The 25,359-nt window shown below is 45.3% G+C and overlaps 2 protein-coding genes across 4 annotated transcripts in view; one reads left to right on the forward strand and one right to left on the reverse strand.

Moving 5' to 3' along the window:
* The window catches only part of IL15RA (interleukin 15 receptor subunit alpha), a 29,285-nt gene extending 4,522 nt beyond the window's left edge, over positions 1-24,763 (reverse strand). The window contains exons 1-4 of one of the 3 annotated variants that reach the window (XR_013826946.1): positions 24,413-24,763; positions 8,145-8,339; positions 6,284-6,376; positions 3,404-4,206 (exon numbers count right to left, since the gene is read on the reverse strand). Coding sequence is in view for 2 of the 3 variants with exons in the window: in XM_079912053.1 (XP_079768179.1) it covers positions 4,007-4,206; positions 6,284-6,376; positions 8,145-8,339; positions 24,413-24,497 (573 nt within the window). In the remaining variant the exon portion in view is untranslated. Of the gene's footprint in view, positions 1-3,296; positions 4,207-6,283; positions 6,377-8,144; positions 8,340-24,412 lie in introns of those variants that run through there. The other 2 variants (XM_079912052.1, XM_079912053.1) reach the window with 2 other exon arrangements.
* Positions 1-25,359, forward strand: part of FBH1 (F-box DNA helicase 1) — a 142,164-nt gene that overhangs the window by 60,788 nt on the left and 56,017 nt on the right. The window lies entirely within an intron of this gene.

Here is a 25,359-nt window from a genome sequence, read left to right on the forward strand (position 1 = left end):
TTTAGAAACCATAGAAGGCAGTGCCATTTTTCTTCCAATTTCATCTTTACTATGTTTTTTTATTTGCAACTTTTTACGGTGGTGTTAAGAAGGGTGTCATGAGGCAGGTGTTACAGATTAGAAGAGAATAAGGTAACAGCTTAGGAAAAGGGAAACACATGTTTCGTTGGAGTTGAAAGGACCAGCATTGGGAGGGGGACTTGAGGGTGGAGGACCCCAGGCACGATGACTTGAGATTGTTAGGGAGGGTGGGATCTTCACATGGAAGCGAGAGGGCTGAGCCTGAGGGCAAGCTGAACAGAACTGTCTTTAAAACATTTGTATCAATCATAAGCGCCAAGCAGATTTGGCCAGTTTGCCTTACTACTGTGAAATCTCCCTGCAAAAAAATCGCCTATGTGCCCTGTGTGTAAGATGACAGCCCCGAACGTCTGGGGACCCAGGAATCTCACTGTGGACCAGGAGGCACATTCATCTCCTGAATTGTTGAGCTTTTCAGACCTGCACCTATACGGACAGCACACAGCCGTGCGTACAAGGATGAATCACCCATGACGTGGCCTTAAAAATAGAACTTTCCTGAAAAACAGCTAAATATGAGGGGAAATACCCAGATTCTCTGCAGGATAGAAGAGGAAGTGGGTGAAGTTTTTCTCAAGGGCAGTTAGCACGTGTAACAGAAGCTTTGGAGAAGACCGTTTCCTTTGACTCTCTAAGTCCACTACTAGAAATTTATTCTAAGGAAATAGGAAATACATATACAGTATTCACTAAAATATTGTTTAAAATAATTTTTAAAATGTTAATCTAAATCTCTTATCAGTAGAAAATTAAAATGTGGCATACCCACACAATGGAATATTATTCAGCTTTTTAAAACTATGAAATCTACATTTGTTAATGTGGAAAGATGGCTACAATGTCTTAAGTAAAAAAAGATGGTTGACATAAAAACAAAAAAAAATTTCCAGTAAGCCATGTGTGTATCCATACGCACAGAAAAGTCTTGAAGACTATATACCAAAGTATTAGGTAATACTTTAGGATTGTAGATAACCTTATTTTCTTTTTTAAAAAGTTTTTTTTCCTGATATTTTTGCAATGATATTGTAATCAGAAGAGACACTAAAGTTACAGAAACATAACTAGTTGCACCTAAGTAAATAAAAATAAGCATAGAAAAGTTGTTCCAAAAAAAGTAATGGAAAACATGGGAAATTAGTGGAAGTTGTTTTGAGTTTTTAGACTTAACATTAATCATCATTATGACTAAAAGACAAAATTTTTTTATGTGACTCCGTTAAACTATTCCTTCATGTTGACTAATCAGGTTGGCATGCATTTACTGTTCATGGAGAGGTTTATTGGAAAAGGCAAGCTGATGTTAACTGTAGTTCCACTTTCACAATGCTGCTTCGTGTTTCTTATTGAGAATAAAAACTGCAGACTCCAACTCAAGTGAGAAGAGCGCCCCTGAGCCAATGATATAACACAGCAATTTGAATTCAGCCATTTGAACTTGGCCTCTTCCTCAGTTATTTCCAGGCAAATTTAGTAAAGAAACCAGAATCACCAAAACAATAGATTAATATATCAACTGCTACGTTCTCCACCCTTTTGTGTTTCCTAGGGGGCACATGGTTTGGAGAAAAAGGAAAAGAGATTTGGTGAGACAGAGGAAAGAGGGGAGAAAAGGTGGATGATTGCACAGGAGCCCGCAAGGGCCAGGAGCCCCCGCCTTGACTTCAACCTACAGTGATGTTGGGTCTACACTGGGGAAGGCGGCCAAGGTGGCCAGTGGCCACTGTTCAGTGTGGGTGATGAAAGGGTCCTCTGTACCCACAATGAAGTGTCACCTCACGCCGGTCAGAATGGCCATCATCAACAAGTCTACAAATAGCAAGTGCTGGAGAGGGTGCAGGGAAAAGGGAACCCTCCTACACTATTGGTGGGAACGCAAATTGGTGCAGCCACTATGGAGAACAGTCTGGCGGTTCCTAAAAAAACTAAAAACAGAACTACCATATGATCCAGCAATCCCACTCCTGCCTATATGTCTGGAAAAAATGAAAATACTAATTTGAAAATATACGTGCAGCCCAATGTTCATAGCAGCACTATTTTCCAAGCCAAGACATGGAAGCAACCCAAGTGTCCATCCACAAATGAATGGATAAAGAGGTGGTATATATATATACAATGGAATATTGCTCAGCCATAAAAAAAAAATGAAATTCTACCATTTGCAGCAGTGTGGATGGGCCTAGAGAATATTATGCTTAGTGAAATAAGTCAGACAGAGAAAGAGAAAATACTGTATGATATCACATATGTGGAATCTAAAAAAATAATACAAATGAATGTATTTGTAAAACAGGAACAGCCTCACAGAGAAAACAAACTTGTGGTTACCAAAAGAGAGAGGGAAGGGGGAGGGGCAGATTAGGGGTAAGGGATTAACAGATACAAAACATTATACGTAAAATAGATAAACAATAAGGATATACTGCACAGCACAGGGAATTATAACCATTATCTTATAATAACGTAAATGGAGTATAATCTGCAAAATTACTGAATCACTATGCTGTACACCTGAAACTAATGTAATATTGTAAGTCAGCTATACTTCAATTTTAAATGTGTCCTCTGTGAACATCCAGGGAATCGTCATTTCTTGGCAGTCCGTGCAAACTAGTTAAGCCGCGGGGTAGTGTATTTGATGTGCCGTGTGCCTGCATCTGCTGAAGGTAGTTTTGAAGTGAGAATGTCAATTCCTTATTCCTGGGCAGTGGTTTCTGTTTCTTCCAGTACTGAGCACTCTGCTGGGTTCAGAGTGGGTAATCAATAAATACTTAATTGATCAAATTAAACCGTTAACCTTCTGTAAGCTGAAGGACATGTAAAGTGCCATTTGCTTTTTAATGAGAAATTTGCATTTCGTTGAAGCTTAGGACCATATCTGGCACAGGATAGGAACTCAATTTATATTGTTTGAATAGATGAATGACATAATATAGGGGTAGCTCCTGTTAAAGGCTGAGCATATAAACTGCAGCAAATGTATTTCAGCTGTGAGAGATGAGAGGTATAATACAGTCTGAAAGATAAACCCTTTACTCCTCGTGCACTAAGTGAATATGGCAGCGTAATGTGATGCACCAACTCTGGCTTCTACGCCAGTAGCCTGACAGTGAGAAACTACCAACATTAAGATAAATAGTCAAGTTAGAATTCCATAAACGGGGATCATGTAACTTACTAAACAGAGGCACTTCTGAGAGTGAAAGAGGGAGCTGTTGGTGACCATGCTGGGACAGCAGGCATAAGCCAGGTCCGCCCAGCACCCTGGCACTGAGATGCCCTGAGCATAAACACTACCAGGACAAAGGAAAATACTTACCAGTCACAGCTCTGGGATTGTACTGATATGCACCTGCAGAGAAGAGATTGCAGCTCAGTTATTGCCATGGTCCTAAAGGCACTAATTTCTCACTAAGCAAGACAAATCCTGGACAATTTGGCTCCCATCTTAAAGCCTTGAGAGAGTCACGGCTAGCACAACCAGCCTCACTTTAGCACAGAACCAGGGTCATTGATTTGATTGATGTTGGGCCATGCTTAAGAATCAGATACGCTCTTAGAGAAGATGCCGATTACCGAGCGCTCTCCCATCCCACACACTGTGATCCCAGATCAAGGAAAGCTTCCTCTGGCCTCCCATGTCGGGAGGAGGAAGATCTTATTCTGATTCTTGGCAAAGGCTCTGCCATGTGAATTAATACGGGGAGGCTTGTCACATGTAGGAGACAGGCTTTCTCTCCCCACTGAGCTGAGCCAGGGTGGAGCACAGAGAACCAAGGCTGTGGCAGAGAGCAGGAGGCAGAGGGTTGCTCAGTCATCCTGACTTTAGATTGGATGGTGTGATGCGATCGGCTCGCTCAGGATCTGCAACTCAGAAGCAGCCTGTGGGAGCTGCCCTCTCCTCCAGCACGCAAAGCCAGCACTAACCGGGCGGGTCCTGCGAGGCCGAGGGGGTGTGTTCCGGAGCCTTGGCTGTTGTCTGAGCTGGGACTTGGGAGGGCTCATTATTGACTACCCCTGTGGTCCCCGCAGAAGGAGCTTTGGATGGCATCAGCCTGGAGCCTGGTCCAGTAGCCAGCCTTGTGGCCACTGTGGTGTCTGACCTGGAAGTAAAAGCTGGCTCTGCAGGGAAGTGCAAGACATGGACAACGAAAATATTGAGAACAGTGTCTTTTCTTGGCTTTGGAAGAGAGTATACTAACACCGGCTCTCGTGAGCCTGCCCCAGCCAGCCCGCCCCCAGCAAACTCCTCCACGGCTCTGGGGGAAACCCCTTGAGTGGGTAACATTTTCATCCATCTGGAATGGCCAAGGGGCGTTTGAGGACGCTAGAGGATTTATGGTTATTCATCATGGGGCACATAAACTAACCATCCCAAAGATCTGAGTAGAACCAGGCACTAGAGAAGTGTTTACTAGGAGACCCAGCTCAGATAAACAGTGGAACTGTACTGGCCAAAAGACATTGGGATGCTGATTTTAGTTTACTTTTTACATGTTTGCACAAAACATTTGAAATCAGGGGAACCTGAGATTTGCCCTGAGGGATGTGTCCTGGCTTGGCCCCCATTTCGGGGAGGGTGGGCCACCTGCCTTATGTTTAGGTCCTTTACCTCCCCATCCCTCGCTAGCCAACGGCTGCCCCAAAGTGTAAAGTGTGGTGGCACAGCTCCGCTGTTCTCTTTCTGTGAAAAATGGGTCTTCCACTGTGACAGTACGGTGCTTAGGAGCCCAGCCCTGGAGCAGAGGGTGTGCAAGGGTGGCTGTGAGCCCCGCATCCCGGGCTGTCGGGCCATACAGTCGGGCCACTTCCCCACGCTCTCCCAGCCACGTGGGCAGAGCATGGGTGGGCACCCGTGGCCATGGTGCCTGCCTGGGAGATCAATCTCATGTCTGAGGTTTCACTATGCAGCGTCTGCCAAGTGTTTGGGGCATGAAGGCAAGGCTCTGAGAGGCCACCCGAACCAGGTGTGACTTGGACCAAAGGGATTCTGGGTACTCCAGCCCCTTCCTTCCATTTGTCATCAGCTAAGTAACTGGGAGGAAACCTTGCTCCCGCCTCTCCATCCTCCCTTCAGCAGTGGTTCTCAGCCTTGGGCACCTAAGTAAGGGTCCCCAGGAGAGCTTCTAGAACCCTAATTCCCAGATGCTCCCCAGACCACCCAGAGTTCCAAGGAGATTTCAACGAGCATCCACGGTTAAGAACCGGCTCTCCAGGGAGGCAGCCCGAGCAGCACGGTCAACCACAGTGGGATAGCTGTGCCTGGAGGGAAGGGAGGAGACGGGGACCAGGAAAAGCCTCACAGTGGGTAATGGGCGACAGAAAACCAGGAGTCAAGAGAGGGCATTAGAGGATACAGCGCACGTTGTCCCAGGATGTTCAGCCTCCAAGAGCTCGGATTTTCTTAACATCAGGATGGTGCTGAGGAAATTGGGGTAGAGTTTACCTAAGACTCGGTGGAAATGCAGAACCCTGGCAGCTTCGTGCAAGCGTCTGTACTAAAGCAATCACAGGTTATTGGGAGACGGCTCTGCGTGGGTCTCTCCCGGTTCTGCACACCTTGCCAGCAGGGCACTGACGGCCCTTTCTTGACACCGTCTTTTCAAGGATGCTTAGATGGCCTTGGAAGGTGGAGACAGTGCCTCCCCCTGGAACACAAGGCAGACATGTTCATGCCAGCAGTGAAACACTCAGGTTCCTGCTCAGGCTTCCCCTCCAGTGACGTAGGCTGCCTGTACGGTCATCTGTTTAGGCCTGCTTAAGGCATGTGGGGACGAGGGACTTGATGAAACCTGCTGACTGTCCTGTTGCCTGTGGTGCCGGGTAGGAAAGTCCTCCATCTCTGACCCAGGAGGGTCAGGTTTTCTGCCAGCGCCCATGAGACCTGGCAAGGCTGACATGCAAGGCATTCAGAACCTCAGACCCTCCCCCATTCTTGAGGCTACGTTTCTCCCACAAAGTGTGATCTGGCCTATTAAGAGTGGATTTTAAACTCTTATTAATTATGTACCTGTGAAGCCTGGCTATCAAGCTACTTTGGTTTAAAAGGGAAAATGAAACTAATGTCAATCCTCATTCTTGACGTGAATAAGAGGTGTTTGCAGTGGAACCCTGGCAGTGGTCCACGAATCTGAGGGTTCCCTGTGGACCGGATGGCATCAGGGGATGAGAGTCTGGAGAGAGTCTGTGACATTCCTACCTTTTCCAGAAGGGTTGGGGCTGTCTGGCTCTGGGGTCACCCCTGTCGGTGCTGCTGTGGAGGGTGGCCTTTGGTGAGTCAGGGAGGGGTCTCCTAGAGAGAGGATAACCACATGGCATTTATGATCCTGAGGGTGGAACCTGGTGTGGCTTCAGAACTGGATGTAAATAAAAAATAAATATATAAATTTAAAGTGGACACGTCTGGCTCCCTAGGCTAGGCCAGAAGCACAAGAGAGAAACAAGCATCAGTCTGCAGTTCCCATTGCAAACAGACTGCGCACTATTTTTTTCTAGGCTTTCAGAAAGACTGCATAAGTTAAGTATCACGTGTGTTTTATTTTTGGCTGGGATGATAGCAGCGATGTCAACTCAGCTTTATAACGCTGGCTTTTGCGTGGGAAAATAAATGATTACGCGATGGATTGTGTTTGGAACAAGAGGTTGGGGAAAATAATGGAGGCAGCTGTTAGTGGTAAAAGGTGGGGGCTTTGGGGATGAGACCTAAAGGTTCCTCCAGTCTTCGGGTTCTAAAAGTCTACGATTCCAGGCCTCGCCCCCTTCTTTCCTCTCCCGCCTGCAACCCGCCCTGTTCAGTTCGCCATCCTCGATTCATTCACCCAGAGGAATTGGAACTTTGAAGAAACAGTCACTCTCCCTACAGTGGAAAGCCCTCATTTTTGCCCCTGGACTATGGTTCCAGTGGGTCCCCGGACTAGACCGAGGAAGACACCTGTGTTCTCCCAGAAGTTACTGCTCAGACCCGTCCTCACCCAGCTTATCCCTCCAATGGCCCCAGGATGCCGTGGGCGCCATGTTCCCAGCCCAGCTATTCCTCTGCAACAAGCAGAAGGCTCCCTCCTTGCCCGGCCTCTGATGCCTGCATGGTGGCCACGCAGCGGGAGGGGAAGGGATACAGGGCGATCTCAGCGCTACAGATTCAATACAGATTCAAAAAGCCAGAGGGAGTCTGGTTTTTCAAGGAGTTCCCCAGTTGTGAGTTTGCTGTAGAACAGCCCCGCTTGTCTGCTTTGCCCAGAGAGGAGTGGCGAATTTTCACAAATACTACGTGAGAAAGTATCACGGCTGGACATGCACCACGTGTGCAATAAATGTTTGTTAAATCATCATTCTCTTGGAAGATCACAGATTAACCTTTCCTTTTCTAGAGTATGGGGCTTAGTATTCCTGAAAATAGCACTACTGGCTTCCACTCCAAGATTGTTTGACTTCTGGTGTGGTTATCCAGCTGTGGATGGTTAAAAAAAAAGGGATTCTGGAGATCTTTCCTCACACCCAGTCTTGAGCTCTGGCGGGACCCCAGACATGATAACTGGGCCAAGGGGGTCTCTGCTCTGTGGGTCTCCGCGCTGCTCTCCGGGGAGGAGAACGGGGAGTGATTTCCTTGCAGGCTGTCTCCTAGGGAGGAATCGGGAATGCTCTCTGGGAAACAAGCATGCTGTGAGCACACACCTTTGTCTGTAGCCAAATTCTTGCTTCTATCATCTTAAAGTACTGAGGTAATAATAGTTAATATTTACCAGATTTCTCTTAATCCTCCTACAAGCCACAATGTTGACATCAGGTCCATTTTCTAGATTAGGAACAAAGAGATCCAAGACTTTAAGGCCCTCACTCCAGGTCTCACAGATGGTTAAGTGGCAGAGCCAGGACTTGAACCCAGAACTGTGTGACCCCAAAGCCCATGTATTTCCATCTCCCGGAGGTGTGTTTAGAAGCCCATTTGTTTATTTAGTCTCAGTCCTCAACCTAGATGTCAAGGCCACCTCATTCTGCTGCCCACAGTGCAGTCTGCTCTCTGCGTGGCCTTGGCAAAAGGGGCGGAGGGACAGTGCACTTACTGATGCACTTGAGATTGGGAGTGGTCCAGTGGGCGATGTTCACAGTCTTGTTAAACACGCACTCGGTCAGGCTGGAGGTCCCGGCTTTACGCTTGAAGCCAGAGTTACAAACATACCGCTCCCTGGAGTTGAGGTTGTAACTCTTGACCCAGATGTCTGCATGTTTCACAGATGTAGGAGTTGGGCATGTGATGCCTGCAGAAGTGCAGATGAGAGGGGAGAGATGAAGAGATTTCAGCTTGCTCCGAGGGAACACGGGTGGTAGTCAATAACTTTATAGTCGGGGTCTGGATTATCGTAGGGGCCCCTGGGGATACACCTCAGATTCCAAGCATGTGGAAGATGTTGAGGAAGGGCCCCCACTGTCTAGAAGCTGTCCAGAATCTTGCCTCAAGTACCAGCCATTCAGCATAGCTAGATACCAGGGGTCATAAATAGAGACCCCTCTCTCTTGCCCTCCACTCCCATCAGTCTCCAGCCTCAGTATCTCTTAGCCTCTGGATTGCTATCCCTACAAGCCTTTAATCCATTTCCACAAGGCAGCCGGCATCATCTTCAGATGACTTCCAGTTTGATGACTTCACTCTTTCTCAGTTGCCCACTGCTCTTAGAATAAAAACTAAAATCAAGGCTTTGCTGGACCCGGCACTGTCTGCCTCTCCAGCTGCCCTTCCCTCTGGCCACACTGGCCTCTGGTCCCCCCATGCCTCTCACCATGCACCTCCCCCGCCCACTCTTGGCTGGCCATCTCCTGCCACCCTTCTTAGCTTAGTTCAACATCGCTTCCTCAGGAAAGCCCTCCCTCAGCCCCACAATCAGAATAGCTGTTGGCATTAACCACGACCCCGCAGAGTAACCACTGGCCATAGATGAAAGGCTACACCGATGAGGACTGGAAGAATATTAGTCATGTGTATATATTATATACTGTTTTAAATATATGAAATACTTCACAATAAAAACGTGGGGGAGGGAATTTTAAAATACCCTGCCACAAGAAGTCAGAAACCTTGGCTGACCACAGGGCAAGAGAGGGCTAAACCATGCCAAGGGTGGGTATTCAGTGCTTTTGCTGCTAAATGAATGTGAAAAAGGGAGGAGATCCTAGAATTAGGAATTTTCTCCTTCCTCTGGGCAAGTTAGGGCAGCTTAGGGTAAAATTGAAGCCGAGAAGACTTGTGAGGCCATTTGGGAGGATTCTGGACAGGCTTTTGGGAGACAAGACACAAGTCACTCCCAGCAGACTGTGGATGTGACTAAGTGCATGTGAAGTGAAAAATAAGATACGTTTTATCAGAGAATGTTACCAAAAGAAGGTAAGAGCCAGAACTAGAACAATTAAAGTTTTCTTAATAATTGCCCCCTTCTAATTAGTTGGAAGTTGAAAGATTTGAGCAAGATTTAGACCCTACGATTTTCTTTGTATGAAACTTGATGGCTAAAACCAGTGTCCTGGGGTTTGCCCCGTCCTGGACCTTCATTTCATTCCCGAGGCACCTCTCTGTAGACAGATGCTCAGTAGATCAGCAATCAGCTCCATAGTTCGTCTAGTGCTGTTAGCATGACACCTAGTGAAGTCCTTTGTTCTCATATCTGAGTTTGGGAACAGGCTAGGATCAGACAGTGCTAGTCTGAAAATCTGCTGATTTAGCCACCTGAGAGTACTGGGAACAGCCCAACTCCCAAATGGATGAGGTGGGCTCAGTCACCTATTGAGATTGGACAGTGTCCTATCCAGATTAGAGCCTGTGCTACGCCCGGAGGGGGACAGAGTCTGGAAAATGTGACCATCTTCCACAGTTTTGCATGACGTGCTGAGGACGCTGGATTCCAGAACATGAATCTTCATCTGCCTTGGAAAATGTCTCTGTCTTCACCCATGTGTCCTGGTGGTGCTGAGTTCCTTCTACAGCCTTCGAATAAGCCAGTCTTGTTTGATTTACCCCACCAGAACCTGTGCCTGCTTCCTAGAAATCCGAACCTTCCTCTGGTCGGGCAGGATCTGGGGTCAGCTTTGACTAGCCACGGGCCCCCCAAATAGCAGCTTTCACCATCCTTCTCACCTGCTCCCTGTGGACTGGGCTGCCTCTGTCCAGGACCCTAGCTTTCTGGACTAGGGACTGCCCCTCTGCCCAGGTCTTGTCCATCTTCTCCTCCAGAGGGCATCCCCTGGGTTTCCACACTCCCCAGCTGCTGGCCTAGGTTTGGATGTCAGAGAATGACTGCCAGAATCACCAGGACACTTATTCACCTGACTCTCAGCGTCACCACCACCTGGACCCCTTATGCCACATCTTGCTGGCCAGGTGGGCCTCTTTAGATATCAAAATCACAAGGAGCCGTCTCCAGGGACTTCCCTGGCGGTTCAGCGGTTAAGACTTCGCCTTCCAATGCAGGGGGTGCGGGTTCGATCCCTGGTCGGGGAGCTAAGATCCCACTTGCCTCGCAGCCAAAAAACCAAAACATAAAACAGAAGCAATGTTGTAACAAATTCAATAAAGACTTTAAAAATGGTCCACATTAAAAAAAAAACTTAAACAACAAAAAAAGAAGGAGCCAGATTCAGAGTGTGGTTGGAACAATCCACGGTCAAGTGCCCAGCAGCCTGCAGACAGGCCAGCCCACTGCTGGGGCGGCTGTCAGACCCTCCCCTCCTGCTTCAGGCTCTGTCACTGAGGTGTCAGCATCCTCATGCCGGAGCCCACCTGAGCTCGGTGGGTTAGTCACTCCAGGCTTTACTTTGGTCTCCCTAGTCTCAAGAGGGAAAATGGATTGTTTGCTTTTTGTTCTTAATCCAACCCCTGACTCTTCTTTTAAAGCCCCATTGACATCTAATATTAGATTTTTAAAACTATAACATACAGCCTGCCGTCCTTTATCACTCCATCCTGATGGTGACAACGTTCTCTTTTCGCTTGCGGGGCTTCTATAGTGGACTCAAACATTTTCATTTTCTTTTCAATGAGATCATAAGATAATCGTTATTTCAATGTACCAGTTTTCTAAAAGAAAAATTTCCTACTAATTTGTATGAACAAAGTTCATAGTGAAGAGAAGAAATCTGGCTGTTTAGGTTTACTTCCTTCATCTTCCTCTCTCTCCCATCTGGTCTTTGGGTTGTACCTCTTTCGCCTGAATCCCTTCCCAAATGTTTTTATTCGCTGTGTAGTCCTCAAGTTCAGCTTAATCCACTGATTCTAATTTCAAATGATGTTCTTTTAAAAAAATATACTTATTTATTTATTTGGTTGCACCAGGTCTTAGGTGCATCAGGAGGGCTCCTTAGTTGCAGCTCCAGGGCTCCTTTAGTTGTGGCTCACCAGCTTCTTAGTTGCAGCACGTGGTCTCCTTAGTTGAAGCATGCGAACTCTTAGTTGCGGCATACACGTGGGATCTAGTTCCCTGACCAGGGATCGAACCCAGGCCCCCTGCATTGGGAGCGTGGAGTCTTATCCACTGCGCCACCAGGGAAGTCCCTCAAATGATGTTCTGAATCTATTGATCTTTCCTCGGCCACCTTTTTTCAGTCTTCCCTGTTTTCTGTGTTGTTTTCAGATTTGGGATTTTTGTCAGCAAATTGTTCTACATCTTCTAAGTCTTAAAATACTCCCCTCCATTTAGGGCAGTGGCTTTCAACTTTGAGTGTCTGTGGCATTCTCTGAAATCAAACATTTGCGCCCTTCCCACTCAAGGGGATTTAAAACATTGAGACAATGGCGACCGTGCCAGCAAGTTATAAAGAGCCACTGCCACAGCGTAAGGGTATCCACGCTAATGTGTAACTCACTTGGTCATCCTTCAGGGCTGGCTGCTATGTGGGTGGGATAGTTTATTGCGTATAAAAGCACCTAAGTTTATGGTGTATATAATAATTCAGAGTTCTTACAGCCTTCAGTAAATATGCAGTCTTCTTTGTGGTGGTTGACTTCACCTTAGATTCACAGCAGGTAGTACCCCTCCCAGCTCGACACCCCTTCTGCCAAACGTTGTCATTGCTGGTATATTCACTTGAGCAACAGTGAATTTTACACACTGATCAGGAAATGTGCTGTGCACACAGTTGAGGACCTCTGTTTTACAAGGCAAAGCACGCTGGGCCAGATCCTGAGTGAATGAGTAGTGACTTCTTGTAGCATCCGTAGATTTTCCTCCCAAGCCCATTTCTGCTGTTAAACCTGAGGGCAAAGGTCTGAAGTCACTGTCATCCCTCCTTTTCTTCCTGATTCTCTACTGGAACCAGTCATCAGTGAGTAAGACATACTCAACCCAGGGTCCTCACTGTTGGAGGAAGAAGTTACAACTATGGAAATGGGGAGGGGACGACTGGAATGCACCCTGCGGTGCTGGGATAGAATTGGGGTTGTAGGTGTCAGAATGCAATCATAGTGTGTGTGTACACGTCTGTGTATACGTGATTCTGTGTGTACACGTGTGTGCGTACACGCTACCTGTGTCCTCTGACAGTGCCTGGAAGCAATGACATATAAGCAGAAAACACATTTAGTACCAAGATCTTTGTCTCCACTAAAAGGAACCTCAGCTTCTTGGAGAAAAGGCTGACCTGGGGCCGGGAGAGGGAAAGCACAAGGTGAGTGTGGAATATCTGGTACCAGAAAGTAGGGAAGGGCTTAGAGAATGATGGCAACATGTCTAAAGGATTTAGTGGCCAGGTTGAACTGGGTATTGCTGGCCAATCTGGGACAATCTGAGTGTCAAAACATATAATAACAGATTAAGGAATAAAATAAAACAAAACTCAAGTCTGTGCTAATATAAATAAAGGACTAATAACTAAATAGGAGAGAAGAGAAAGCCTTCAGTATAATGCTAACTAATAAATATAGACAGGATGATGGAATAAGAAAAAGGGACAATGGATGCAATAATGAGGGACATAGTATTTACATAGTGTGGCAGATTTGCCCTGCGTCAGTTTAGCTGAGCTGGACACACACGCCCTAAATTCCCCTCCCTGCACGGTGTCCAGTTAGCCTGTGACACAACAAAGATTTTATGTTCAATCTGGAAGGAGGGAAGGAGGGAAGGAGCATCCATGTTCCTTTGCACTTGGGAGACAGGGGCCGCTGCCGCTCACACACTGTCGCTTATCTGCAGGCTCCCTTGGGTGGCCAAACAGCTCCTCCAGCCCCGTGACTCTTTGCTGCAGCTTCTTCCACCTTTGGGCCTTAGGTGTGTATCTTCTGCCATGATGAGGAGCGCCAGCTTTGCTGGACACGCTCCTCGTGGAAGCTGGAGTCTCGGGGGGAAGATGAAAGGCCAACATGGGATCCAGCTTGGCCTCACGGCTCCCAGGTGGCTCTTGCTTCTCCCACTTTATGACCATCTTCCCACTCAGACTGTGGCCTGGAGGCTCCGGCTCCAGACACAGAAGGAACAGCTCACCTAGTTGGTAACCGGCTCCCACAGCTGCACAAGGTGGTTCTGCTCTTCTTAGATTCTTAGGACCACAATCCTGACTGGTACATAGAGTCCTAAAGAATCTTCCCACAATTAGTTACTAGTTACAATGGGGAAAATGGTAACTATATTGGAGAAAGCTGACAAACACCACCTGAGCCAAGTGATCAGAAGTAACATCACCAACACTTGGACAAATAGCTGTCATATCCCTCCTGATCCAATTCATTGACAAGGACACAAGCATCACATCTGTGGTCTCTCTCCCCCAAATCCATAACTGGAATCTAACCACGAGGAAACACCAGATGAACCTAAACTGAGGGACATTCTGAAAAGTAGTTGGCCTGTATTCACGATCAAGAAAGATCAAGAGGGACTTCCCTGGTGGCATGGTGGTTAAGAATCCTCCTGCCAATGCAGGGGACATGGGTTCGAGCCCTGGTACGGGAAGATCCCACATGCCGCGAAGCAGCTAAGCTCGAGTGCCACAACTACTGAGGCCCTCGTGCCTAGAGCCCGTGCTCTGCAACAAGAGAAGCCACTGCAATGAGAAGCCTGTGCACCGCAATGAAGAGTAGCCCCCGCTCGCGGGAACTAGAGAAAGCCCGCACGCAGCAACAAAGACCCAACGCAGCCAAAAAAGAAAAAAAAAAGAAAGGCAAAGGGAATGTTCCAGACTGAAAGAGGCTAAAGAAATGTGACAACTAAATGTGATACATGGTCCTGGATTAGATCCAGAATTAGGAAGAAAACAGCTAAAAAGGACATTAATGGGACAATTGACAAAATTTGAATATTGACTAAGTATTAGATAATAATATTATGTCAAGATTAAATTTCCTAATTTTGATAGTTGTACTATGATTATGTGAGAGTGCTGTTTTTTAGGAAGGTATGTAAGAGAATGTGTTCTTAGGAAACATACTGAAATATATAAGCATAAAGAAGCATAGTGTCACCAACTTAGTTTTAAATGCTTCAGAAGAACGTGCACGTGTATAATAAATGTAGATTTATTTAGAGAGATGGGGGAATGATAAAGCAAATGGGGAAAAATGTAAACAGCTGGCGAATCTGGGTAAAGGATATTCCGAAGGTCTTTGTACTATCTTTTCAACTTCATGGTAAGTTTGAGGTTGTATTGGAATAAATAAGTTAAAAAATAAGTATCCAAAGAAAAACCACCTGATGAGTGGCACTTGGGCCCTTTCTTTGAGATTTCCTGTTGAAGGAAACTCTATGAGCCCTTGACAACTCAGACCAAGATTACCTTTTGGTCAGGAAAATTTTAATTATTTCCCTAATTGTGGTTTTCATGGTGCCGACCTCCCCTCTTTTCTTGTCCTCTCTCCACACCTTTTATTTTATTTATTTATTTATTTAATTTTTTTGCGGTAGCGGGCCTCTCACTGTTGTGGCCTCTCCCTTTGCGGAGCACAGGCTCCGGACGCGCAGGCTCAGCGGCCATGGCTCACGGGCCCAGCCGCTCCGCGGCATGTGGGATCTTCCCGGACCGGGGCACGAACCTGTGTCCCCTGCATCGGCAGGCGGACTCTCAACCACTGCGCCACCAGGGAAGCCCTTGGTTTCATTTTTGAAAGATACTTTTCCTGATTATTAGAATTCTGGCTTGACAGTTTTGTTTTGTTTTGGCACTGTAAAGATGTCACTCCATTTTCTTATGGCTTGCATAGTTTCTGATGAGGTCTACTGTAATTCTTATCTTTGTTCCTTGTGTATAATGTATCTTTATTCTTTTTATCATGATTTTCTCTTTTCAGCAGTTTGAATATGATGTGTCTAGCATGAGGTTTTTGGTTTTTTTTTTTCGCGGGGGGCCATTTATCCTTCTTGGTGTTCTCTGAGTTTCCTGGATATGTGACTGAATATCTTTTATAAATTTGTGGAAATTCTCAACTATTATCTCTTCAAATATTTCTTCTGCTCCATTCTCTTCTGTTTCTGGAATTCTGATTACACATATATTAGACTACTTTCTATTGTACCACAGCTCTTGGATACTCTTCTATGGGTTTTTTTTTTTCTTTCATTTTTTCTCTTTATGTTTCTGTTAGAGTAATTTGTACTGACCTATCTGTAAGTTTACTGATTCTTTTCTTGGCTGTGTGAAGTGTTCTGATAAGCCTGTCAAAGGCTTGCTTCATTTTGTTTTTTAAAAGTTTTCTAACATTTCCATTTGATACTTTCTTATGATTTCCATCTCTCGGCTGAAATTCCCCATTTACTCGTGAATCCTGTCCATCTTTTTCACTTGAGCCTTTAACATATTAATGATAGTTACTTTAACTTCCAGTCTGATAGTTCCAATTTCTGGGTCAACTCTGAGTCTCGTTTACTGCTCTGTCTCTTCATAGTGGGACTGTGCTGTTGTTGCTTTTTGGCATGTCTCATAATTTTTGATTGAACACTGAACTGTGTGTGTAGAACTGAGATAAATAGTATTTATGCCTGAAAATGTGAACACTTCTGCTAAACTGATGATGTGGGGAGGATTGAGTCAATCTAGTCAGCTGTTGAATTGGATTTGGATTTTGTTGTTGCTATGGTTACCTTCAGAACACCATTGGCTTCAAATTCCTCTAGTCTTATCTTTTTTTTTTTTTTTGCAGTACACGGGCCTCTCACCGCTGCGGCCTCTCCCGCTGCGGAGCACAGGCTCCGGACGCGCAGGCCCAGCGGCCATGGCCCACGGGCCCAGCTGCTCCGCGGCATGTGGGATCCTCCCGGACCGGGGTTGGGGGGGATCCTCCCGGACCGGGGCACGAACCCGCGTCCCCTGCATCGGCAGGCGGACTCTCAACCACTGCGCCACCAGGGAAGCCCCTCCTCTAGTCTTATCTTGTGCTTAGGGTGGGGGCTAGAGTGGCAGAAGATTCTTCTCAGTGCTCCCGCTCCACCCTCATCTTTTGTCCTTTTCCATTTATCTAAACCACAGGGGTTGTCTCTCCACACTCTTGCCCACCCCACCTTGAGCAGTTGACTGCTGTGTTTTTTCCTTGGTGCTTGCTTGCCTGGATGTGGTGGCATCAGGAGAAGTTCTCTGTGGTCTTAATCCAGCCTCACTCTTAGGCTGGCCCTGTGTGCTTGGCTCTCAGGGTTGGAGTTTTCAGTTATATTGCTTTTTCCTTTCATGGCAGCCAACCTCTCCCTTGTATCTTTGACAGGTTTTGTGCATTAAAAAACTTCCTTCCTCTCATCCAGCAGCCACAGCAGTGGACCTCCAGTGGTATTTAGTGTAGGATCTTGACACAGGACCAAGTATATGTGGGGTTATTTATGGACTTGATATTCTGTTCCATTGATATATTTGTCTATTTGTTAATCTTGACACCAATACCATGCTGTCTTGATTACTATAGCTTTATAATAAGTCTTAAAGTCAGGTAGTGTAAATCCTCTAACTTTGTTAATTATTTTCAAAGGTGAGTTTGGTTCTTCACTGGGTTATAGAGTCAGTATATCAATTTCTCAGTATATCAATTTCTAACTGGAAAAAAAAAGCCTGCTGAAAGTTTGATTGGAATTGCATTAAATTTATAGATCAAGCTGGTGAAGAACTGACATCTTAATAATATTGAGTCTTCTCAGTATCCATAAACACAATATCTTTCTTGATTTATTTATATCTTCAGTAGTTTATCAGAAGTGTTTTATAGTTTTCAGAGTACTAATCTTGTACATATTTTGTCAGATGTATTCCTAAGTATTTCATATTTTTATTTCAACACAAATGGCATTATTCTTATTTTAATTTCTAATTGTTGCTAGCATTTTGTATACTGATATTTGTAAATTAATTGTGTACTCTGCAACTTTGCTAAACACATTCTAGTAGCATTTTTGTAGATTCCATAGGATTTTCTATGGAGATGGTCCCATAGAAATTTCATGATTCTTGGTTATATTATTTTGGTGGTTGCTTTCGGGTTTATAGCATGTGTCTTTACCTTATCACAGCTTACTCTCAGGTGAAATTATACTACTTCACATATATAGTATAAGAGCCTTAAACAATATACTTTCATTTCTCTCTGCCCAGCCTTTGTGCTATTTTGTAATACATTTTGCTTCTACATATTTTATAAGTACCACAACACATTATTATTATTTTTGCTTTAAACAGTTGTTTACCTATTTTATTGGCTATGGATTTTAATAGATGTTTGCTCTGTATTATTTATCATTTCTGGGTATTTTTTTCAGCAGGAGAGTTTTTCAGAATACCTACTCTATCATTTTGCTAAAAAAGGGAGTCTACTTTCTGTTGTGAACAGTCCTCAAAGAAAGATAAATCCATGAATAATTGATACATGAATCCACAGGGTATTAGTATACTGCAGCCAACCCAATCAGCCACATACTGGCCAGTAACTAACTTTACAAAGCTAGACTCTCTCACAAGTGCATTGGAGATAACACATTTGATTGCATCAATAACCTTTCATTTCAGAGGCCTTAATCACATCTTTTGATACTTCAATTATAATTTCTCTATATATTCTCTCATAACATTGTTCCTTAGATAATCAGTGTAAGCAAGTCTCACCTTGTTTACAATATTGTAAGCTCCTGAAGGGGGGGAATATATTTCTCTGGTGCTCTTACAGCTCTAACTAAGCCCAGTATGTGATGGGTGTTTTCTCAAGTTAGTTACTAGCTTATGAATCTATAGAGTGGAATGGATGAAGTAATGGAAGTGGGAGAAAATGTAAGATTCTGGCATTTTCAAAGCTCTTAAGTAGCAAAAAATATACATAACAAGTCCTATTGATCATTTAAATGAAGTCACCAAAATAGTTGTGTAGGGCCACACCTCTTTCACTTCTCAGAACCTGTGAATCAGACTTTTTTATCAAGTCAGTTTACACAGTCTAGTATGAGTAAGTAGCCCTGGCCTAGTCTTGCATCCAGAGTTCAAGGGTAGCAGGCGCCTCCCAGTCTTCAAGGAAAGTCAGAATCCGTTCGAGTATTTTCTTTCTCTTATTCTATTATTTAAATGCCTACAGAATGCTGACTGCGGTAGGATACAAAGACGTATAGGATATGCTTTCTGCCCTCAAGCTCTTTGTGACTCTGATGTCTCAAAAGCATAAAAGCCTATCTGTGTTCACAGTAATCCATTTTTCCTCATTATTTTTCTGGCTGAAACGCCAGCCAAGCCAACACATTTTTTTCCTATTGGCACTCAGTGTAAGTACCAACCACAGCCAGGTCATGCCCTTAACTCATCAATTCTCTTCTCTCTCAGGCTCATTCACTGAGCTTCTTAATCTACCTTTTGTGTAGTAGGTGGATTCATCACAGTTCAAGTCCTTAAATTATGACTTTTGAAGGCTTGGAAGACTTGAGTGGCTATAGGTTGAAGGGCAAACAAAAAAGGGAAAGAGTGAAATACATTCTATACTTGTAGAACTCAAAAGGAAATCTGCCCCCTCCCCTCTCCATTACTGACGCTGCCTTGCTTCAGGGTTTCATCACCACTTACTGGAACTATTGCAAAAGCCTCCAACTTAGCTTCCTGCCTCCAGACCCTCTTGACTACAGTTTGTTATTCACACTCTTGATAAGAGTAACCCCTTCCACCATGCAACTCCAATAATATCCCCCCACCAGAGCCCTTAATTAGGTCCCTTCCGCACAGAAGAAAAGTAAGTCTTTCCAAGTGGAAACATTCAGGCAACATCAATCATGTGTAACGAGTAACATGGATATGACTCCAAGAGTATATACTAGGGGATTTTATACATGAATTTACTTAGTTACGTACTATTTGGTAAAATCAATTTGGCAGAAGTGATTGAGCTGAATACAAGTTAGTTGAAGTGATGATTTGATTGAAAAAGAATATCCTCAAACATTTCTGCCATTTAAAAAAGACTTTGAGGGCTTTCCCCTTGCCTTTTTTGTTCTTTATAGCTAATTTTCATCCAGTTATTCCTACTCTGTGCTTTTTAGAATATCAGACATTTTGAAACAACCTAAATATCCAACCATTGGAAGGTAACAGAAGCCTACAAATAGCTCTAACAATAAGGAATTGTTTAAACAAGTTGTAAAGGATTATAAATGTATGTATATAATGCACAAATGTTATATGCAGTGACTTTATAGAACCTGATTTTGAGCAATTTGGAACATTTATAAAGCCACAAAAACATTGGCAAACAAGATCGGCTATAATTAATTAAAGATGAATTAGAAAAAAATTCCAAAATTCTAGATCTTTTTTGCATTATTTCTTTTGTAGTTTTATTTATTTCCTTTCATTACAAAAGCAATTCAAATTACGACAGAAAAATAAGAAAAGGCGGACAACTACACACACACAGACACATACACACAGACATAACCTATAATTTTTCTACTCAATGACAACTACTAGATCTTCTAGTAAAAACGGAATCATATGATGCATATATTTGAAAGCAACCCTATTTTATTTATGCAATCCTCCACTGTTGGACATTTAGGTTGATTTCAACAAATCCCATATTTTGTACGTTTAAGTTTTTATCACTTTTTTTGCTATCAGTAGCAGCACAAAGCAATAATGAGATAAAAATGACTTGGAAAAAAAAAGGTTTTAGCAAAACTTCCCAGATTCTGAAAAATGGTTTAAAAAATGTTTAAAGACGTAAGTTTTACAACCACCCCCCAAGCACTACACTAGCACCCTGCACAACAAAACCCAAACTGATGAGCAGGGATATTCATCTTCAAACAAATCATTGCCCTTTCCAGCTGCTTTGGGCAAATCTCCTGCAGCCTTTCAGGTTACGAGGATCTTTAAGAAGCAAATGACCTCCTAGCCGAGATGATGGGTTTCAACTTGCTGTGTCTGTTAGCGCTGAAAACTAACAGGAACAGATCTGAGACTATTATTTACCCAGCTAGTTGTAAGGAATGAGCTGCCCTGTATAATTCCTGACCAGGATCATACTGCCAAGTAGCAAATCTAATCATCCGTATCCACTTCTAAGCTCACTTAAAAACATCAGGCACCCTCTGTTCTGTTAGCTTTTTGTCCATCTTTACACCAATACCACACTGTCCTGATTACTGTAACCTTCTAACTCTCAATATCAGAAGTGTTGATCCTCCAACTCAGTTGTGTTTCAAAGTTGTTTTGGCTATACTAGGTCTTTTGCATCTCCGTGTGGATTTTGGAACCAGTTTGTCAATTTCTATAAGAAAGCCTGCTGGGATTTTGATTTGGGGAGGATTGACAGCTTAACAATATTGATCTGTCCAATGCATGAACATGATATACCTCCGTTTATTTAGATCTCCTTTAATTTCTCTCAGCAGCGGTTTGTGGTTTTCAGTGTACAGGTCTTCCTCATTTTTGTCAGATTTATCCCTACGTATTTCATACTTTTTGATGCTACTGCCAGTGATATTGCTTTTTAAAAAAATTTCAGTTTCCAATTGGTCAGTGCTAATGTCTAGTAATATAATTGATTTTCACGTACGGATGTTTTGTCTACAGCAGCCAGCACATGTATAAACAGCTGATGCTCAAAATAGGTGTGTAAGAGCAATTCAGCAGAGATATCTTTCCAACAAATGGTGCCAGAATGACTGGATATCCACATGCAATAAAACCCAAAACCAAACCAATACAAAACCTTCAAGCCATACTTCACATTATATGAAAACTTAATTCAAAATGAATCACAGACATCAATGTAAAACCTAAGCTATAAAACTTCTAGAAGTAAACACAGAAGAAAACCTTTGTAACCTTAACTTAAGCAAAGGTTTCTTAGATATGACACTGAAAGCACAGTATATAAAAGAAAAAATTAATAAGCTGAACTTCATCCAAATTAAAAATTTCTGGGTTTCCCTGGTGGTGCAGTGGTTAAGAATCCACCTGCCAATGCAGGGGACATGGGACATTCAATCCCTGGTCTGGGAAGATCCCACGTGCCACGAAGCAACGAAGCCTGTGCACCACAACTACTGAGCCTGTGCTCTAGAGCCCACGAGCCACAGCTACTGAGCCCACGTGCCACAACTACTGAAGCCCACGTGCCTAGAGCCTGTGCTCTGCAATGAGAAGCCACCGCAGTGAGAAGCCCGAGCACTGCAAGGAAGGGTAGAGCTCGTGAGCCACAGCTAAAGAAAACCCATGCACAGCAATGAAGACCCAACGCAGCCAAAATTAAATAAATAAATTTATATAAAAAAAATTTCTGCTCTTCGTTAGACGCTTATGAGAATGAAAAGACAAGCCACAGACTCTGAAAAAATATTTGCAAATCATATATCTGATAAAGGACTTGTATCCAGAATATAGAAAGAACTCTCAAAACTCAATTAAATAACTCATTTTTTTTAAAAGGGCAGAATATTTAACTAGACACTTTACCAAAAGAAAATATATTGATGGAAAATAAGCAAAGGAAGAGACGCTCGACATCATTCATTATTTGGAAAATGCAAATTAAAACTATGAGAGACCACTACACATCTATTAGAATGGAACGATTAAAAAGACAGACTGGCCACACACACACACACACACACACACACACACACACACACACACACACACGGGTTTTTTTTGGTAACTGTGAGATGATGATGAATGTGTTAACTAATCTTATTGTAGTAATCATTTCACAATATGCACATATATCAAATCATCATGTCGTACACCTTAAACTTACACAATATTATATACCAATTACATCTATCTCAATAAAGCTGTAAAAAAATTAAAAATTTTAAAAGTTAAACAACAAAAAAAGACTGGCCATACCAAGTGCTGACAAGGATGTGGAGGAAGTGGAACTCTCACCCACCGCTGGTGGGAGTGTAAATGAGTACAATTACTTTGGAAAATAATTTGGCTGTTTCTTTAAAAATTAAACATACACATGTCACGTGATCCAGCCATTCCATTCCTAGCCATTTTCTCTGCCCAAGAGAAACAAAAACCTCTGTCCACATAAAAACCTATATGTGAATGTTCATAACAGCTTGATAGGTGATAGTCAAAAACCGGAGACAACCCCAAAAATGTCCACTATCAAGTGAATGGATTAAAAACCCCTGCAATATCCATGCAGTAGAACAGTGCTAGTAATAAAGAAGAATGGGCTGTTGATACAAGTTACAAGGCTGGAGAATTCTCTGAATAATTACTATGAGTGAAAGGAGCCAAACAAGAAAGAGTACAAACTGCATGATTCCGTTTATATAAAATTCTAGAAAATGCAACAAATCAATAGTGACAGAAAGCAGATCTTTGTTGCCTGGGGCACAGGGCTGGGAGGTCAGGATAAACGCAAAATGTAAGGAAGCTTTTGATAGTGATGGTCATGTTTACTCTCTTGACCGTGGTGATGGTTTCGTGACTATACATTTACCTCTGAACTTGTCAAATTGTGCCTTTAAATGTATACTGTTTATTATCTGTCAGTCGTACCCCCGAGAGAACTGTTTAAGAAAAACTAAGAAACACCGGGAGCCAAAAGATGGCAGCAATGCCTTTGTGGGGTCAGAGAGCTATGCTGGTTGATGAGCTTTAGAGAGCTTGCCTGCAGTGTCATCTGCATTTGTAAGCAGACGGCTCATCTTTGCCGGGTTCTGACTAAAGCTGAATTTCACTTTCACATTGTCCAGTCGAGTTGCCCCAGTGCTCTGGCTGTGCCCCACATCTCCCCAGGGGTCGTGTGGGACACTGGCTAGCCAACTGACTCCATCACCAACATAACTCAGATTCTCAGAAGTTGGGGGAAATGCAAACATAGTCTCAGGAAAATTAAACTTTAGGAAAGCCTTCAGCGCTATGGGTTCACAGCAGGCCAGCCAGCCACAACTGTGGATGGACGCCTCTGATGGAGTAATGGGTAGACTGGCCCGACTGGAGGTAAGTTATTAGGAGTGTTGCCTTAAACATACACACACACACAGATCATGGGATTACTATCTCCTGGAGAGTCCATGGTTGGTCTTTGGGGTCCCAAACCCCAAAATTATATGGAAGTTTTGGAAGTATGTGCATTCAAGTATTTTTCAGAGGAGAGAGTTCGTAGCTTTCATCAGACCCTCAAAGAGCTCCGTGACTGTAACAAGATTAAGGCGCGCCAACGTGGATAAAGCCAGACCCATCTCTCCTTTCTCCTCCCTCTTGTCTAGCTCTCGGGACGAAAATCTACAACCTATAGGACACTCGTTCGAGTCTAACCGGGAAATGACATCTGTGCGACCTAAAGTTCTTCCCGAACACACCCAGCCATCCTCAACTTCGTTCTTCCCCGTTTGCCTGGGACCGCGTACTCCGGGGCGCGCCCCCCACCCCGCGCACTCTCTCGGTTTCCTAGTGCGGAAGAATTTGGAGCTGTTGCCAGGTCCCCCAGGTGTGCAACCTGCCCGACACGTTTTCACTCCTCCGGGACGCACGCAGTCCGTACCCCGTCCTACCACCCCCCCCCCCATATAACCTGCTTTGATCGGAGGGTAGAGACCAATCGTTTTCCCCGGACGGCCCCATCCCCCGGGGGGACTGCCGGCGGATGAACGCGCGCACAGCTTTCCTCGCGGGGCTGATGCGTTTCTCGAAATCGCTGTAAAACTCTCAACTCCGAGCCCGCATTGCAAACCCCGGCTTCTTCCCTTTGCCTCGGAAATTGGGGAAAACGTAGAATGAAAATCCCGACCACTCGCTCCCTGCCTTGAGAGGCCAGGCGAGCCGGGGCGCGGGGCCCTGAGCCGACGGTCCCCGCGTCCCTCCACGTGTCCCCGGCGCGCGGGCGCACACCCTTGTGCTGGGGGCCGACCCCAGCCCGGCTTCCCGCTCCCCGCGCGCTCCCTACCCGGCGTCGCCGGCGGTCCGAGCAGCAGCAGCAGCAGCAGCGCGGGGAGGGCGCCGACTCCGCAGCCCCGGAGCCGCCTCGACATGGCCCGACCTCGGCCGCGCCCCCGCCGGCCTCCTCCCGGGCTCGCCGCGGACGCGACGCCCCGCCGCTCGCGCGCTCAGATGTCCACTGCCCGGGAGCAAGCGGCGGGCGCAGCTCCGAGACCGGCCGCCCCGCGAGCCGCATTCGCTTTCGCTTTTGCTTTAGCCCCCGAGGGCTGGAGAGGTGAGAAGCGGTGACAGACCCGTGACTCAGCATCCCCACCCCCTCCCCTGGAAAAAGACCCTATGACCTCCGCGCCGCCGCCCGGTCCCCGCAACGCCACCGGCAGCGCGGGACGGGGACCCGGACTGTGCCCTGAGGAGGCCCGGGGTCCTCCCCGGCTTTGCCCTTCTCGCCCCTGGTGACCCCAGCAGTCCATTCCGTCGTGTGTCCCCGCGACGAGTGGGAGAAGCTTTCGGGAAGCAGACTAGTTCCCGTAAACACGGCCGGTGGGCGTCACACCTGGCTTCGGCTCCACTCGGTCACCTCGCCTCGCTTGTCTCTGCCTGTTGCTCCGACTTCGAAGGTCCTGGACCAGGAGCTGGCGAACGAGTTGCCGCGCGTCCCGCTGGTCCGGGCCGGTGACGCTGAGTGACAGCGGGGATATCGCCGCGGCGCGGCTGGCCCGGTCACCTGACCGGTGCGCCCAGGCCCAGACAGGGAACGAAGCCCAGGCCGCCTGTCCCGAACCTTGCCTGGCTCCCGGCACCGCCACTTTTCTTACTCCTGCTGCATCTTTCTTCCCCAAGAACATTTAAACTATTTGAAGCGGGCGTGGGAGGAAGGACCGACAGTTATTCACCTCTGTGCCTTAGACGATTCGGCTAGCTGCTGCTTTGCAGGTGGCTTTTTTTCTTTCTTGG

The sequence above is a fragment of the Stenella coeruleoalba genome, assembly GCF_951394435.1.
Source record: "Stenella coeruleoalba genome assembly, chromosome: 2".
Lineage (NCBI taxonomy): Eukaryota > Metazoa > Chordata > Mammalia > Artiodactyla > Delphinidae > Stenella > Stenella coeruleoalba.